The following is an 18845-nucleotide window of genomic DNA, read 5'->3' as shown; positions in this document are numbered from 1 at the left end:
ACATCAATGATGAGAGGGAATCATTGATTGGCTGCCTCCTGGTGCACGCCCCCCACTAGGGATTGAGCCCACAACCTGGGCTGGGAATTGAACTGTGACCTCTTGGTTCATAGGTCAATGCTCAACCACTGAGCCATGCAGGGTGGCCCATCGTGGGGCTTTAGTAACAGAGATCTCTCTGGTGTTAACCAACTCAAGCCAGTTCTGGGTGGCTTGGGGTCAATACTTCAGTGACTTTGTACATTGGGTAGAGTCATGTGCTTTACATGATTCTAATGCTTAGCAAAGGTTGAAGAACACAATGCTTTAGCCCATTGACTTCGCAGAAAGGCTTTTTCTCATGTGGAGAGGTTGGTGAGTATGTTTCAACACCATTGAGAGGTAGGAGAGCATGTGCGCAACTTAGCCCTTGACCTTCAGAACTTTGCTTGGGATTTTCAGATCCAGGTACAGAATGTGGCTACATTTAGGCACAAAGATCTTCTTCTCCTTCTCCTCCTCCTCTTCCTCCTCCTCTCCTCCTCCTCCTCCTCTTCCTTCTTAACATATTTTTATTGATTTCAGTGAGAGGGAGAGAGAGAGAGAGAGAGAAACATCAGTGATGAGAGAGGATCGTGGATCAGCTGCCTCCTGCACACCCCACACTGGGGATGGAGCCCACAACCCAGGCCTATGCCCTGACCAGGAATCGAACCGTGACCTCCTGATTCATAGGTCGACGCTCAACCATTGAGCCATGCAGGCCAGGCTCAGACTTGTCCGATGTTGCCAATCTGTTGGCTGTGAAGTGGATCTCATTGTGGTTTTAATTCGCTCTTCTCTATTTACAAGTGAATTTCCCCACACATTTATTGGCCTCTCAGGTTGCCTGCTCTGTGGCCGGCCTGGCGATGTTGTGCCCACTTTCCTACCGGGCTCTAATCTTTATCCTGTTTCTAGGTGCCCCGCGTCTTCCCGATGCTGGTTTCCTGTAGGTTGCATGTTGCACAAACCTTCATCCTCCCACATGTGGCTCACGTTCCCCCTATCCCACGGTGTCTCCTCTTCAGCGGAAGGCTTTGCGTTTGATTTCTCCCTCTTCCCCCTGATGGTGTGACTTGCGTGAAGACGTTTTCCTGCACCAAAGTCAAAACAGCATTCGCCTTGTGAAGTTTTGCTTTTCAAGCTGAGGCCTTGAGTCTTTCTGGGAAGTGGTGTTAGCCCATGTTAGGGTGCAGGGAGCCCCTCCCCCACTTTTCTATGTGGATAACAAGCTGTCTGTTCACCAGATGTCCGATAACCAATGGCGATTGACTAATGTCATCCCCCTACTTAGAAACCTGTTCCTTCATGGCTCTATAGCGCCATGAGGAGATGCCCTGGCTCCTGGCCTCAGTCCACTAGGTATCACATGAACGACCCATCTCCAAGTCCCCTCCCTCATCGCTCACCTTGACCTGTGCTCCAGCCACATTCGCCAGGCTCTCTATTACCTCTAGCCTTCACTGCTTTTTATTTTTTTATTTTTTATATTTTAAAAAGTATTTTTATTGATTTCAGAGAGAAAGGGAGCAGGAGGCAGGGTAGAGAGAGAGAAACATTAATGATGAGAGAGAATCACTGATTGGCTGCCTCCTGCATGCCCCACACTGGGGATCAAGCCCACAACCGGGTATGTGCCCTTGACCAGAATTGAACCCAGGACCCTTGAGTCCACAGGCCGATGCTCTATCCACTGAGGAGACACAGCTGCCGCCGTGGGCCGGGCAGAGGCAGCCCAATGGGAACGGGAAGCGAAGGGCTCACCCGGGCACGGCGGACAGCAGGGTGGTGGTGTGGCCTAGGGGGCAGTGGCGCAGGGCAGATGCCAGCGGGCTGAAGGACAGCCCCGGGATGGGCAGCGGGAGGGCTCGCCGCGTCCGTGGGCTTCTTTGATCCCTGAGCCACTCTGGCAGAGACAGAGCCGCGGGCACCGTGAGGTCATGTTCGTTTGAACAGAATGAAACAGCGGAGGTCAATCATTAACCGGCGGAGGAGACAAACAGGGGGGAGGGCATTCCTGCAGCTCCCGGGCCTGTGAACCGCAGGCCCCTCAGAGGTCCTGCCTCTCAGGTTCCCGGAGGCAGGTGCCAGCATGGGGTGACCGCCTTCTCCAGGCAAATGGCAGCGCCAGGGGTGGTGGGGACGGGCACAGAGGCTGGCAGAGCCCCCGCCCCCAGCTCAGAACTGGGGAGATCAGAGCTCACGGCCGTCAGGAGCGTCCATGTGCCAGTTACCGTCCCCTCCATGGCCCATCCATCATCTCGTGTAGCCCTCGTGCCAGCGCTCTGAAGGAGGGCGAGGCTGGCCCGCATTTCACAGAGCAGGAAACCCACGCCCGAGGAGAGAACTTGGCCTAGCCACGCAGCTTGTCGGTGGCAGAAGGAAACAAACAGAGCTTGGTGCGTGTGAGGTGGCCGCCGACTTACAGGCACGTTAGAGCGTCGGCCTGTGCACCCAAGAGTCACAGGTTCGATTCCCGGTCAAGCGCATGTACCTTGGTTGCAGGTTGGCTCCTCCTCCCGGTCTGGGGGCGGGGCAGGCGGGAGGCAACCAGTTGATGTGTCTCTCTCACATCAATGTTTCTCTCGTGCTCTCTCTCTTTCCACTCCCTCCCTCCCTTTTGCTTTCTCCGAAAAGCAATGGAAAAAAAATATCCTCAGGTGAGGGTTAAGAACACAACAACAACAACAACAAAAAGAGTAATTAACTAACTGAATGAATGAAAGCTTTACACACATCTTGGTGTGTACCATGGCTAAGCTAATTCTATAAACCTGAGGTTGAGAGTGAAAAAGAGATTGGGAAAATACCACATATGCTGCAATGTACCCTGTATACTAGTATTGTATGTAGCAGTATGTTTTGGAATGCTTGCTGTAGTAGCACATATAGGTCTATTCCATTTAAAAATATATATATATGTTTTTATTGATTTCAGAGAGGAAGGGACCAGGAGAGAGGTGGAGAAACATCAATGATGAGAGAGAAAATCATTGATTGGCTGCCTCCTGCCAGCCCCCTACTGGGACCGAGCCCACAACCTGGGCATGTGGCCTGACCAGGAATTGAACCACTGTGCGTGACCTCATGGTTCATGGGTTGACATTCAATCACCGGGTCATGCTAGCCAGACTATTCAGTATCTACTTTATCAGACTTCTCTTCCATGTCTTTTGGACCGAAAATGGCCTGTAAATTCGTGTATTTGGCTCCCCTCAACAACACAAATCTTTTTTTTTTAAAAAAAAAATATTTTTTATTGATTTTTGTACAGAGTGGAAGAGAGAGAGATAGAGAGTTCGAAACATCAATGAGAGTCATCGATCAGCTGCCTCTTGCACACCCCCCACTGGGGATATGCCCACAACCAAGGTACATGCCCTTGACCAGAATCGAACACCCCAAGCCGACGCTCTATCCATTGAGCCAAACCAATCCCGGCAACAACACAAATCTTTAAAAACCGATTACAAACACTTAAAAGCCAGGAGATGATTTTGTTAACCAGTGTCACCCCAACACATTCAATAGAAAGAAGAAAAAAAATAATGAGGAAAAAAAAAACCCACCCCAAAACAAAACAAAACAAAAAAACAAAACAACATCCACCAGGAGACACGACAAACCAGTCTGGAGTTCTGCTTCTTTTGAACAAATCAGAAGATCTATGAGTCACGGGCCCCGTTCCCAAGAGCAGCGATGGACGGGTCTGCCCCGGGACCCACCCGCCGTGTGTTCCCAGGCCAACACGCCTCAGGGTGTTCCTGCCCGGGGCACCTTTGCCATTTACCCTCTTCCTCCCTGGTTATTTTTGCTTCCACCTGGCCCGCCTCCCTCAGGCACATTCCCTGCCCGGGCCCCTGGAGCTTTGTTTGAGTCTGTGCCTCCCGGTTGGGTGGCCACTGCAGAGCAGGAACAGGTTGAAGCAGAGTTTAAATCACTGATGAACCGGGGCCCAGATTGGCCTCTGCCTGGGGCTTAAAGGAGACGTAGATTGATGGTGTACTTCAAAGGCGGAAGAGACACTTCTAAGGGTTCTGAAAGAACTGCCGCTACTTGCCTGCATTACATCCATTGTACCTTTCAAGAGGATTCTGTGATGTTTAAATACAATAAATGAAAGTTTCCAAAATTAGATATAAATACCGCGGAGGAATGCTACCATGTCTTAAATGTGAATCGCCCCGAAAGGGGCAAAATGAGATTCCAACTCTTAAAATTCCTTTGTAGAACAGTTAAAAGTGGTGGTGGTGGTGGTGGTGGCAAAGGTAAGAGATCAACCAGAGGATTTGTATGCATTCATATATGCGCAGCCAATAGACACAGACAGTAGGGGGGTGAGGGCATGTGTTGGGGTGGGGGGGAGTGGCTGGGAGAGGCCAATGGAGGGAAAAGAGAGAGGAGAGAGGAGACATATGTAATACTTTAAACAATAAAGAATTTAAATTTAAAAAACAACAACAGTTCAAGTGTATTTTATTGTCATTCTTTATAACTTCTCTCACTGTCCGTATAGAGATAAATATTTGCAGAAGAAAGGAAGGAAAAAAGGAGGGGAAAAATGAAGGAAATTACTTGAACACAGGGACGGGCTAATTAATTTAAAAAAAAAAAATTAGTTTTTGCCCTAACCAGTTTGGCTCAGTGAATAGAGGGTCGGCCTGCGGACTGAAAGGTCCCAGGTTCGATTCCGGTCAAGGGCATGTACCTTGGTTGCGGGCCCATCCCTAGTAGGGGGTGTTCAGGAGGCAGCTGATCGATGTTTCTCTCCCATTGATGTTTCTAGCTCTCCATCCTTCTCCCTTCCTCTCTGAAAAAAAATCAATTAAATATATTTAAAAATATATATCACAGAGGGGTCCTGTGTAACCATTAGCTAGATTCCCTCGCTGCTGACTTTCTCCATCACAGTAGGCCAGATCCTTTTTGTATTCCAGCGTCACAGTAGGTGTTAAATGTCTATTGAAGGAATACGCTTTTGCACAGGGAGCTAATAGTATCATCTGTTGATGTAGCAGATTACTCCATGTTTTATTTTATTGCCTTTGAGTAGGTAATATATGCGCACGGAGCAAATTTAGTAGGTACGAAGGTGGCACAGCAATAAAGCAGGTCTCCCTCCTTTCTCTGCCTCCCAGTCATCTGAAGGCAGCCATTTTTTTTTTCTTATGTCTCCTTCCACACATAGTCAATGTTTGCAAACTTTTATGTATCTGCTGTCTCTACTCCACCCCCTGGCAGCACACCATATGCACGTCTTTTCCCACATAGCAGTGTGTATTGAAGATCATTCCGTGTAAGTTCATAGAGTGCTTCTTCATTCTCCTTCTTTTTAAAAAATATATTTTATTGGCACATCCCCAGTAGGGGGTGTGCAAGAGGCAGCTGGTCGATGTTTCTCTCTCATCGATGTTTCTAGCTCTCTATCTCTCTCCCTTCCTCTCTGTAAAATATCAATTAAAAATATATTAATAAAAAATATATTTTTTATTGATTTTTCACAGAGAAGAAGGGAGAGGGATAGAGAGCCAGAAACATTGATGAGAGAGAATCATCAATCAGCTGCCTCCTGCACATCCCCCACTGGGGATGTGCCAGCAACCAATGTACATGCCCTTGACCGGAATCGAACCTGGGACCCTTCAGTCTGCAGACTGATGCTCTATACACTGAGCCAAACCGGTTCCGGCTCTCCATTTTTCTTAATGGCTACTTAATGTGTTCCATCATATATTAAATTGCTGTACTATAATTTATTTAACTAATCTCCTATTGGTGGGCATTGATGTTTATTATTATTATTTTAAAATATATTTTTATGGACTTCAGTTAGGAAGGGAGAGGGAGAGAGAGGCAGAAACATCAATGAAGAGAAAGAATCACTGATCAGCTACCTCCTGCACAACCCCTCCAGGGGGTGAAGCCCGAAACATGGGCATGTGCCCTTGACCAGAATCGAACCCGGGACCCTTCAGTCCGCAGGCCGACGCTCTATCCACTGAGCCAAACCGGCTAGGGCGGGAGTTGTTTATTATGAAAAACAAGGCTGCTGTGAATATCCATGCCTGTTATTATTTACAATAACACAAATACTTTGGGAATAAAGCATATATTTATGGATTTGAAATTCCTGACCTTCCCTATTTGATCATCGAGACAGAACTCGGATGGCCGATAATTTCCCGCAGCTCTGTGTGCTTTTTGGCCTAAGTCAACGAAATTTGCCGAAGACCTGGCAGCTCTAGCTGATGCTGGTGCACCTGCTGTTTTCATCTGAGTCTGATAAGTCTAGAAAGGAACAAGATAAGTTCTGCTTGGGATGGTATCCGAGGGATGTGTCATGCCAGATAGTGAAGGCGCATCACTTTTCTTCGCTCCTATCACTGGATCCAGCTCGCTGATCCAGCCCTTGCTCCTCACCAGCGGGCCTTATCTTCTGTTTGAAGTTCTTTTCTATCTCCCCGAACTGCCTGCCAGATTTTGGTGAAATCTCATTACTCAGTAAATACCTCCATTTCTAAACAGCGTTCTACTGCCGCGAGATGAATCATGTTACATAGTGCTGCTGGGCTATGTCTCGTTAACCATAGTTTTCTTGAGGCAGAGTTTTAGAAATGGAAACCGGTTTCTTTATGGACCTCATCTGGGTTTTCGTCGAAGTCGCCACGTTCAGAATTTATTTTGGGAAAGCCCAGCGTTCCTAAGCAGCTGTGAGTTCACAAGCTGCCCCAAACGTCTGCAGAATGGAAGGGACACACGATGATGAGCTTATCGCGAAGTCTTTTAGTCATTAATTCATGCAGCAAATATTTTTTTGAGTGCCTACTCTGGGCCAGGCAGTCGTGGCCTACGTCGGTGAACAAGACAAGATGCTAACCATGATATAGAGCTTGTTCTCTGGCATGTGTGTATGTGGGGCGTGGAGGAGAGACGGAAATAAATAAGCACATTTATTTAATATGTTAGAAGGTAATGAATGCCCTTGGCCTCTCCCGAGCCACTGCACACAGCATGACTCAAAGTTTCAGAACTTCTCTCTTGAGGGGGGTTGTTTGAGTTACAGTCTCTGGGGCTGCAAAACAATGAACTCCATTAAAATCCAAATAGCTAAATGCTCCCCCCCATCCCACCCCTTTGAAAATAACTGTCTAAGCCACACCCGTGCAAGAACTGGATTAAGTGCCAGCATGGCCCAGCTGCCATCGGCCCCTGCCCGCCTGCCTGGGCCTTTCCCATTCCATCCTGGAGGTGGGGCTGAGGATGGAGGGACGCTCTGCTCCGGGGCAGAGGGGATCCGGGAAGGACAAGGTCCTCCTAACTCCTGTACGGAACTAGGGGGGGCGTGGGGCCTCCAGAGAGGACGCATATCGCTCAGGAGCAGGACGCGATCCCCCATTCCCGCCGAACTCTGGCAATCCCCGAAGAGAAATGTCTGCCGCGGAGGGATCGGCGCAGCAGGGGCGGAGCGGGCACTAAGGGGCGGGGCATGCGCGTGGGGGCGGGGCGAGGGCGGGCGTAGAGACGCAGGGGGCGGAGCTAGAAGAATGGGCGGAGCAAGACAGCGGAGGGGAGCGGTGGGCGTGGCGAGAACAACGGGGCGGAGTGCAGGCGGTGGGAGGAGCCGGGGCGGAGCGCGGGCGGTGGGTGTGGCCAGAACAATGGGGCGGAGTGCAAGCGGTGGGCGGGGGCTGGGACGAGGGGGCGTGGCGTACGCCGGGGCGGAGCGCGGGCGGGGGCGTGCCCGCCCGCAGGGCCCCGCCCCCTGCCGCAGGCGCGCCCGCCCCGCCTTCCCGCTCCCCGGGGAGGCCGCGGCGGTCGAGCGCGGGGAGGGAGGGAGGGGAGAGCGGGTCACGACGCTGTCGGGGCGGGGATAACCCCTCACGTGGAGCAGATGAAAGGGCCGCGGCGCGACGGCCGGGGGAGCCAAGCCGAGCCTGCGACCCACAAAGCCGCCGCCGCCGCCGCGATGGGGCTGTGAGGCGCCCGCCTGCCCTCGGTCCCTCCGCCGGCCCGCGACTATGCCCGGCCGCGCCCGCCCTCCGCGCCCTCCCGCCGCCGCCGCAGGACCATGAGGCCGCGCTCGGGCGGGCGCCCAGGGGCCCCGGGCCGCCGCCGCCGCCGCCTCCTCCGCCGCCGCCCCCGCGGCCCCCGCGGCCCCCGCCTGCCGCCGCCGCCGCCGCTGCCGCTGCTGCTCGGGCTGCTGCTGGCGGCCGCGGGGCCCGGCGCGGCGCGGGCCAAGGAGACGGCGTTCGTGGAGGTGGTGCTGTTCGAGTCGAGCCCGAGCGGCGACTACACCACCTACACCACCGGCCTCACGGGCCGCTTCTCGCGGGCCGGGGCCACGCTCAGCGCGGAGGGCGAGATCGTGCAGGTAGCTAGCCGCCCGCCGGGCCCCGCGCCGTCGCCGCCGCCACAAGATGGCTCCGGGGGCTGCGCCCGCCGACCCCGCCGCGGGCTGGCGGGCGGGCGGGCGGGAGGGGCGGCGAGGGGCCGGCGGCATCCCTCCCCGGCGGGAAGGAGGGCGGGACGCGGCCGCCGGGGCGCCGGGGCGGGGGCGGGTGGGGGAGTGGGTGGGGGAGTGGGTGGCGGGGGGAAGCGCACGTGGGGGCCCGGCCTCCTGTGGATCCGGGGGCGGTGAGGACGAGACCCCCCCCCCCCCCGGGTCCTGCACCCACGCTGGGCACGGCCCCCCCCCCCCCCCGGGCGGCTGGGGCATTCCGGTCCGCCTCAGGTGGAAGTCCCGGGAACTACCTGTTGCATGCCAACTTTGCAAAGCTGAGTGACGAAGGATGGGGTGGCTGCCTCCTTGCAGGCAGCAGGCTTGGCTTTCCATGTGCATGCATGCATGCTCGTTCCGGGAGCAGCCAGGGGTGTCTGGAGGAGCCGTGCAACCAGGTTCTTCGCTGGAGCCTCACCTGAGGGCTGATCCGCTTGCAGGGCTGGGGTGAGCGGCAGCAGCAGCAGCAGCGGGCAGGGGGACGGGGTGGGGGGTGGCCCGGGAGGAGTGCCTTGGAGTGGGCCGTGGAGGGCAGCCCTGTGCGTGCCTCCGATCTCAGAGGCCGGAGGGAGACCTCTCGCCTGCCCACCCCTGGGCCAAGGACTCCCGAGGAGGGAGGGCCTGGGAGCCCGGGAGACCGGGTCGCCCCCTGACAGGACCTTCCCCTTGGAAGGAAGTCTGCATTTCAAAGCATCCCAGCGGCCAGGGAGAGAGAGCCTCCTGCTGAGCCCAAGCCTCGCGGCCGGCCGGCAGGCCCCGGAGCTGGGGAGCGGTGCCTTCCCGCGTCCTTGGCTCCGAGGTTACCCACTTGCTAGTAGTGGCCAGGCCAGCGCGCTTGGGGTGGTGAGGGTGCATGCATGCCTCGGATGGGGGGCGATTGGAAACGGTCGGCTTGTCACTGAACCTTCCCGGGCGATGGTGACGGGGTGATGGGCGCAGGGCCCAAGCTCTGGGGCCTTTGGCGGTTCCCTCTTTGGAGGAGGTATGAATGAAGAGGAGGAGAGGAGGGGGTTGTATGGTCTGATTGCATAGCAGCTTCCCTCCCCTGTGTCCCCATCTCTCCCGTGCAGACAGACTCAGTCCTGCGTGGATGGGAGTGGGAGTGGGAGCTGGGCGTGGGCAGGGAGCTGGGCAGCGTGGCTCCTGAGAGGTGTGTCTCCACCCAGCTCTGCTGGGCCATTCATTGGCAGCATCGCCTCGCAGGGCTCCTGCTCCCATCTTAGCTGCAGGGGAAGCGGACGGGGCAGCACATGTTTGAGCCCTGGGACTGACTGCCTGTGTTAAAAGGCCTCGGACGTTTTCCTTGGAGGCATGTTATCCTTGTGGTCTTTTCCTTGATCAGCTTTCGGGGCGATGCTGTGCTGAAGATCCCTGCAGCTCTGAGGGGAACGCAGCCTCGGGAACTAACTGGTTTGCATGGGGGAGAGAGAGGGCTGCTTGCGGCTCCTCCGGATTCTCTGAGGATTGCCCTGGGCCCGCCGGCGTTAGAGACTTTGATTTACGGCCTCCCCCGAGAGGAAAGATGTTTTAACGTGCACTTGAGCTCTCTGAAGGAGACTTTTGAAGTCGGCGATTTTTATCTGCAGTGTTTTAACTTGTACTTTCTCTCCCCGCAGTAGTTTGGCGAGCGATCCATTCCATGAGCAGCGTGCTATGCTTTGGAGATAATCTCGGGTTCACCATTTAATACAGAATTAGCAGTTTAAATACACCATTTGTAACTATTTTATCCTCGGCGAGCGAGGAGATAATGTGTGAATTTGGCAGAAGGAATCTGTTCTCTTCTGAAGCGTTTTGAAGTGCTTATCTCGCTCTTTTGTAGTCCATTTAGCCTAGCCAAAAAAAAAATTTTTTTTTTTAAAGTCAACAATTGCTAAGTAAAGAAAAAATGACTTAAATGGTATTTAATACGTTTACCTGTTAGGCAATCACTAATAGGTGTCCTTAACTCCCTTACAGCCGCAGTGACACGAGTGCGTGTATCTGGGCTGTTGGAGGAGGCCTTTCTTGGTGCTCTCACTCGATGTCTGTAATAACCTGATTGTGGGGACCCATCCCTGAGCTCCTCTTTGGGGCTGTGTGCGAACAGGCAGGCACGTGGTCATTCGTTTTTCGAAGATGCTGCCCAGGGTAAGGACCTGGTGTGGCCCCTGTCAGCCCTGAAAGGGGTTTTTGTGAGGAAAGTTAGTGCTTGTAGGACTGCGGAGAGGGAATATGACATTTTCATGAGAGAGGAGAACCCAGAAGGAACAACTTGGTGTTTAGCTTTGGATCAATCATATTTTCTAACTGCCCTTGTTGAACTTTTCAAACCTCTCCTTATTTCCTATCTTATATATATATATATATATATAAATAACTCGGTGCAGGATTTGCTTTGGACTGCTTTCTGGTCTTCAGAGCAGAGTTCATTTTTCCTACAACTAACCCTAAATAATAGCTCTGTCCTGGTAGCAGCTTTTGCTATTTCCAGTGGGGATCATTGGCACTGTTCATGGTGTAGGGGAGGGGAAAAAAACCTGTTTGGGAGTCTCTTTTAAGAATTCTAAGATAGGAAATTGGTTTGTATTACTGATTTGTTTCCCGCCCTGTTGCATACAATGAAAGAGTGTGTGTGTGTGTGTGTGTGTTTATACAGTTGATACCTTATCATACACAGTCTGATAGAGAACCTGTTCAGTCATTTGCATAGTTTAGGGTAGGGGGGAGGCCTGGTTAAGAAGTGTGTGCGCGCGCGTGTGTGTGTGTGTGTGTGTGTGTGTGTGTGTCTGAGAGAGAGTAAGTAATTCAAACCTTGGGATTAGTCACAGGATTCTTGGTTCTCTGTGTGCATTTTAGGCTTAAATAACTTTCCCAAGGTCACAGTGTGCTCTGTAAGAACAGAGCGCGCGCTCTCTCTCTCTCTCTCCACATCTTCATCTGTGAGAATTGTGAAAACAATGTGTGGATATGAAATGCTATTAATTACTTTTATTATCTTATTCATGCAACATCAAAGCCCACGCGCTTATAAGAGTGTCAGGCACGCAGTGTGAGTGCTGGGGGAATTAATTACACTTTTCCTGTAGTTCTGAAGTGTGGGGCTTTACAGCGTTCTGAGACATATTGATACATATTTCATCTCCGAGCCAATTTGTTGCTTTTAATGAGATCATTATCTGAAACTTTCAGACTTGGCTGTGCAGCTTGTGGGTAGTGATGTTAAATAAAGGCCCGATCAAACACTGGCTGGTGGTATGCGGATTGGCTAAACAAAGAAAATTTGCATCGCTTAGAGATGAAAGATTGTTTTAAAGTGGAAATGCTTGCCTTCCCCCCCCCCCCCCCTTCTTCTTGAAGTCAAATACTTAGAGACGCTTGAGAAATTCATGGGTAAAAGGAATCCGAATGATAGGGTTTGTGCTACTTTAGAATCTGCCTTCCTGGGTCCTGGCTGAGTGGCGAATGGTCTTGAAAGCAGCGGGAGAGCTGAAAACGTTTAAGATCCGATCTGGTGCCTCCGGGAGGAGGGAGGAGAGCTGGGTGGTGGCTTAGAAACACAGAGCGAGGTCCCTAGCCATCCAGTGCCATCAAAGGGCATCACAGAGAACCGTTTGAGGAAGCTGATTCCTCTGCCTTGTGTCCCTGTCAGTGTGTTTTTGCCGTCGAGCTTTTGATCAAACACGTTCTTTTCATCTCCATTTTACGTTCACTTAATAGTCCTGCCTCTAAACATTGCCTGGGCCTACTAGAACACGTGTGTGCTGACAGCTGACCCGGGTTTATGTGGATAGAGATCGCCGGCTCTCTCACCCGAAGGGCCTTCGCAGGTGAACATCACGTGTTCGAAGTGAGAAAATAGTCACTCGGGACCTTTCCCGAAGGGATCCGCATGCAGGACTCGGGAGAGCATTAGGACTGTGTTTTGCGATCCTGGTGAATTCTGAGGGGTTCCTGTCTCTCCCCCTGGAATCTCATAGGAGCTGCTTGGAGATGAAGATGGGAGGGGAGAGGAGGGTGGAGTGTGGAGACCGAAGGGAAAGTGGTGGCGGCTTCCGTTGATGAGCATGTATTGGCGGCTTCCAATGATGAGCATGTATTGTGCGCGGGGCACTCTGCCAGACGTATCCCACGTTTGCTCGCCCCCTCGTGACACACGAACACGGAATTAGCAGCCATTGTGAACCCATTTTGCAGATGAGGAAACTGAGGCCCTGGTTTCCATCCTTAACACAGCTAGCAAGTGATAAAAGCTGGATTAAAGCTCAGGTTTCTTTGGCCCCTTTTGTTCCTATCTTTGCTAAATAAATAGACTTGGCTGGTTCGGAACTTGACATTAATTCAGATCTAACTTTTTTTTTCTTTTTTATATATTTTATTTATTTATTTTTTTACAGAGAGGAAGGGAGAGAGATAGAAACTTCGATGAGAGAGAAACATCGATCAGTTGCCTCCTGCATGCTCCCTATTGGGGATGTGCCTGCAACCAAGGTTCATGCCCTTGACCGGAATCGAACCTGGGACCTGTCAGTCCGCAGGCCGCCGCTCTATCCACTGAGCCAAACCGGCTTTGGCCAGATCTAACTTTTTAACAGTGTAGTAGAGGGGTGCTTCACCTGAGGGTCACAGACTTCGAGCGATGGCCTGTGAATGAACCTGAGATGCTGCATGCACTTCCCTTTTCCTGAGCAGATACGCAGTTTTGCCGCTTGGAGGGTTCTGGGATGCCCCCTCCTCCCCAAGAGGAAAGACGGAGGCCCCCATCTAGTCCCCGTCATCAGAGAGTCCGTTCCTGGGAATTTGAGAGGAGCGAGGCCAGCGGCACGCGCTGTGGAGAAGAAGCCTACAGGTGTAGTGCACACGCCTCCGTGGAGCATGTTTATTGGATAGATATTCACCAAAGGCCTGTTCCGTGCCAGGTGCTGCCATGCTGTTGTCTTCTGGAGTTCACTGTCTTACGGAGACAGATGTGTGGGGATAAATGATAATCCCTCCCACCCGGGCTTCCTCACAGGGCTGAGCCCTCACTCCCTAAGGCACCCATTGTCTGTACTGGGTTCACTTCTCTCCTGCACATCACCCCTGGGGGACGGGAGAAAGTAGTCACCCCGGGAACTTCCCGCAGAGATCCGAATGCAGAATCCGAATGCAGGATGCGGAGGCGCAGCGTGTGACCAGCGTGTGACCGTGCTCCCTCTCGCCGTTGGGTGGAAAATGGGACGGAGTGTCTGTCAATGTTGCGATGCCTTAAGAACAATTCCTCACGCCTTCCTGTGGACCCGGGCTCTGTGGGGTGTTGGTTTTTGCCCATCCCTGGCTCTAGCCCTGGGTTCCAGTGCCTGCTGCTGCTGAGACAATGAGTGAAGGAAGGATGGACTTAGAGTGGGTATCAGGCAGGTGGTGGGCTCATGGGCTCGGATTCATTGAATCCATACCCTATCCATAGCGGCCCTGTTGGCTCAAGAGAACAATTTCATTCAGTTTGGTTCATCAATTCTGGGGCCCTCTTTCCAGTTGGTTATTTCTAGAAACGTGCCGGTTCGGTGGAGAGCATGGACCTCTCTTTGGTTCCGGTAGACCCACTGCTGTTATTCTGTGAAGCTGTGTGAGAGTGACCTGTGTGCGCGTGTATTCAAGGGCAGGATAGCTGGCATTATAGAGGTCTGAAGGCGGGCTTTGCTGGATAACATATTGACTATGGACAGCGCTCTAATGTAGACAGCTGTTAGGGGTGGACATAACACGAAGAGTATAGGGTTGGCATTCAGAGTCGTCTTATCTCGAATATATGCCACGTGAAAACTTTGCTTCTGGATGGTGTTTCCCGAATCTGAGGAATGGATTTGTAGTTCATAACAAAAGTGACATTCAAAGCTCTCTTAACAACCAGGAGAAACAGATCCAGCGCTTTCCTGCGTTAGGTGAGGGGACTGAGGTCCAAGGAAGCGAAGCATCTTGCTCAGGCCAGGTGGAAAGGCAGAGACAGCTTGGATTCAGACTCAGGTCCTGGGCTGGAGCCTCTCTGTCACCGGCTCACCTGGGAGAGCAACCCGGGAGGGCAGACGCTTCCTGGTCAGGGGTACGACCGGGGAAAGCCGGTCCTTTCTGAATCGTCCCCAGTTCTAAACTGGGTTTAAGCAGCTTCCTTTCTCCTGTAATTTAGATTGTGAGGTGCCCCGTTTCCCTCTCTATTAGAGCTTTTAAAAATAGCCACGAATATCAAGTGCTTCCTATGAGCCAGGCACTGGGCGCAGTGCTGTCCTCACATTTCTTTTAAATTTATTTATTTGTTTTTTTAATTACAGGCTACAGGCCCTAGCTAGTTTGGTTTAGTAGCTAGAGCATCGGCCTGCAGACCACAGGGTCCCGGATTTGATTCCGGTCAAGGGCATGCACCTCGGTTGCAGGCTCCTCCCTGCCTGGGCGCCGGTCAGGGCTCGGGCAGAAGGCAACCCATGGATGTGTTTCCTCTCACGTCGATGTTTCTCTCTGTCTCTCCCTCTCTCTTCCACTCTCCCTGAAAACCAATGGGAAAATATCCTCGGATGAGGATTAACAAAACTAAAGAAATACAAATGTCAGGCTACCTTCAGTATTGTTTGGTACTACTTTCAGGTGTAGAGATACTGGTTAGACAGTCATATTGCTTGGCTCACGTTTGATGGGTGAGGTCGATAGCATGCCCCAGGTTTTCTGATGAGGAGACCACGCTTGGAGGTGAAGTGACTGTGGAAGTCAGTGAGTCCATTGGCGGGAGGGAGGGCCGAGATTCCGATCCAGTAATGGCTGATTGGAAGCATTTCTGTCCGTCCAAGAGTGCTTCCCTTGGCACCTTCTTCTGCTTCAAATGAGAACATGGGAAATGGTGGAGGAATTTAGATTGGGGGATAAACCCAACTGATTGGCCAAGAAATGAGTCTATATAACTTTAACGGATAAAACTACCCTTACAGAGATTCATTTCCCACCTACCTTTCTTTCCTTTTTTTTTTTTTTTTAATCACAGGAATCTCATTCTAACTTGTGTTTTCCATGAAGAGCTGATCTGGTAAGCTTGGGAAAAGGGGCCAGTGATTGGAAGTGTCCAGTTGTCGCTCAGTGGCACTTGCGCATTGTTTTTTTGCTGTTGGGAGGGTTGAAGCGTCCTGGCATTTAAGGGCTTTCTGGTGAGGCACCCCTCCCTCCTGCCGCCTGCTTTTTAAGAGCCATTTTGGATTCTGCAAGGTCTCCGAAGAGGTCCTGTCTTGCGTTCAAACGCATCACCTTTCGTCACACCGGCCGTGCGTTTCCTAACAGTTTGATTTAAACGATTGTTAAGAACCTGTGGATTCTGCCTGCTCACCCCATCCTCCTGGCTGTTAAGAAACGTATTGTCATGGGTGCTGCATTCCGTTAGCAGGCAGACATCCACTGCGGCCTTCCGCCTGCCAGACCCTGTGCGAGGCGAGGCCGCAGGTGGGGATGAGTAAGATGTTGTCCCGGGCCACCGGCGGGCAGAGGGCAGACAGCCTGCCCTCTCTGGCTGGCCACACTCCCAGGACCCCGAGGGCACCTGGCCCCGGGCCGCTAAGTTTAGGCCGGGCAACCCATTCTGAAGAAACTCTCCTACTTAATGACACAGTAGGAGGATTTGCAGCTTCTGGCCTTTTCCAGCTCATTTTTACCTCCCTCTGAGGTTAAAGCTGATAACCCCTTTGTGGGAACGTGCCTTTGTACTTGTCAGACAGGACAGGGAGGAGGTGAAGGGGAGAGGCTCTTTGTTCCATTTGGAGCTTGAATGAGATGTTCTAAAGCCTGACTGTTAGCGGCCCTGTTGACTCATGATAGTCAGTCTATAGAGAATGAGGTCAGCTGACCCATTGTGGTTCAAGGGAGAGCATTTTATTTTTATGACCCTTAAGATGTGTTGTAAGACGATATTAATCCCCTTCTCTCTCCCCAGCAGCCGGTGTGGTATGGGTGTTTAGAAACTCTGTGTGTAGAGCTGATTCGGGGATAGCAGCCTTTGATGGCCCTAGAAGTTGGACGTGAAAATGTCTGGAGATAGGGGGACCTCTGCCTCCTGCTGCAGAAGCTGTTGCATTTTTAAAAATACAAGAGTGGGGGCTGTGGCCAGTTAGCTGTGTATAGAGTCCCATTCAGTGCTGGAAGAATTGGGTGAAAACTTGGGTTTTTATCTCAACTTCATTTGAGTAGAGTAACTCGTCCCCAGACATTTATTGAATTCCTTCTGTGGATACAGCCTACGGAAGAGACGTAGTTTTTATGTCCCCGTGGTAGCATTTTTATGCACCCACGGTATGTGTTTTGCAGGTGCTGTTTCTGTGCTTTCTTCCACACACACACACGGGCCCCAGAGGAAACTGAGGCTGAGAGTCTAAATGAGCTTTGTGATGCCACCGAGCTGGGATTGAACTCGGGTCACCTGAAGCCAAAGCTTACTGACCTGCTGGCCTGAGATTTTGGTAAGATTAGGCAGACATGTTAGAGTACACTCATTTGACATTACCTCTCGTTGGAGCCAATAGGACAAAGAAAATCAATCCCGCTTGCTACATATAATCCCTGTTGATCTGTTGTGTTTTGATGTAACTTTCTCCCCCCCCCCCCCCCCCCCCCTTGAGCTAGGAGGTATTGTAAAGAAAATTCGGGAAAAGCACGACATGGTGTTTTTAACCCTTTATCCACCGTGGGCATTTTCCTGTCACTAAATGCTCTGAGAGGGTTTTAGTGTCTGTGTAACACATTGTTTTCCATTATGCTAAGTAACGATGTGAGGAACATCCTTTCTCTATCGCTTGATTATTTTCATGGGATAAAGTTCTAGAGTTAGAACCCCTGAGTCATTGGGTATAAGCATTGTTAGTGTTCCTGCTCCATGTTGTCACCTGGTCCTAGTTCATACTCTCCTACCAGGTCGGCATAAAGGTTCCCACGTACCCCTGCTCACAGTGGGTAGTATCTGTTTCTTAAAAAAACCCCAGAATCTCCGAAACCGGTTTGGCTCAGTGAATAGAGCTTCGGCCTGTGGACTGAAGGGTCTCAGGTTCCATTCCGGTCAAGGGCATGTACCTAGGTTGCAGGCACATCTCCAGTAGGAGGTGTGCAGGAGGCAGCTGATCCATGTTTCTCTCTCATCGATGTTTCTAACTCTCCCTCTCCCTTCCTTTCTGTAAAAAAATCAATAAAATATATTAAAAAAACAAAACAAAAAACAGAACCAGAACCAAAAACCCTTCATAAAAATGAAAGTCCATATATTTCCATCATGTAGTGAACACTAAGTCATGGCCTTTTCCCTCTGCCACGAGGATCTGAGCGCTGACTAATGTCTGCCTCGCAGGGAGGGTGCCTGGCATGGCATCTGGGTGCCTCCCTCGTAGGTGTGTCTGAGCACAGCTCAGGAGCAGTAAGCTGCCCGTGCGCTCCGGGGAGGGACACGGCAGCTGTCCGGGCAGAGGGCCGTGCTCGGAGGCTCAGAGAAGACCTCACGGGAGGACCACCGGGCTGTCCGCTCCCTGCGGGGCAGCAGACTGTGGCCCAGGAGGGTGCTGTTGCGTCTCTCCCATAGCGCATGCGTTCTGTGCTTACGAACAGGCTGGCTCTGGAAAGACGGCATAGACCTGTCCTCTCAATCCAGAGTGTCCGTCTGTGGTAGGCAGAGGTCTCAGGAGAGCCACACAGGCTCCCAGGGGTACATTGAATCAGCAGGTCCCCGGGCTGAACATGAGAAGGACTTCAGGATTCTTTATTTTGGTCCCTCCTAAAAATCCAGAAATGTTACATAAAAACCTGGGCTCCGGCTGCTCTCAAAAAATGAAAAGATTTGGCAATGTTGGGGTCACATTCCCACATGGGCCCAGTGGTCGGCAAACTCATCAGCCCACAGAGCCAAATATCAACAGGACAACGATGGACATTTCTTTGGAGAGCCACATTTTCTAAACTTAAACTTCTTCTAACGCCACTTCTTCCAAATGGACTCGCCCAGGCCGTGGTGTTTTGTGGAAGAGCCACACTCAAGGGGCCAAAGAGCCGCATGTGGCTCTCAAGCTGCGGTTTGCCGACCACGGGCCTAGCCTGCCCAGAGGGGACACGGCCCAGCCCCTGTTGCGTTGCTTCAGGTACCTTCTCTGGCTGGTAATTCCATTTTTCAGTGTCTGACCCTTGTAGGCATGGGATTTGCCCTCCTCTCATTGTCTGAACGGCCTGAAGCTGAATGCTCTTTTTTTTTTTTTTTTTTTTTATATTTTATTGATTTTGTACAGAGAGGAAGAGAGAGAGATAGAGAGCTAGAAACATCGACGAGAGTCATCGATCAGCTGCCTCTTGCACACCCCCTACTGGG

At 51.8% G+C, this 18845-nt stretch overlaps 1 protein-coding gene across 1 annotated transcript in view; it reads left to right on the top strand.

Annotated features, from left to right (window-relative positions):
* The first annotated feature begins 7833 nt into the window (after window positions 1-7833).
* The window catches only part of ZNRF3 (zinc and ring finger 3), a 125741-nt gene continuing 114729 nt past the window's right edge, over window positions 7834-18845 (top strand). The window contains exon 1 of the mRNA XM_084868143.1: window positions 7834-8392. Coding sequence (XP_084724269.1) covers window positions 8090-8392 — 303 coding nt within the window. The 5' untranslated portion in view covers window positions 7834-8089. The remainder of the gene's footprint in view (window positions 8393-18845) is intronic.

Source organism: Pipistrellus hanaki, assembly GCF_964339955.1.
Source record: "Pipistrellus hanaki genome assembly, chromosome: 19".
In the NCBI taxonomy this organism is placed as follows: domain Eukaryota; kingdom Metazoa; phylum Chordata; class Mammalia; order Chiroptera; family Vespertilionidae; genus Pipistrellus; species Pipistrellus hanaki.
This window is presented reverse-complemented; position numbering and strand designations above follow the sequence as displayed.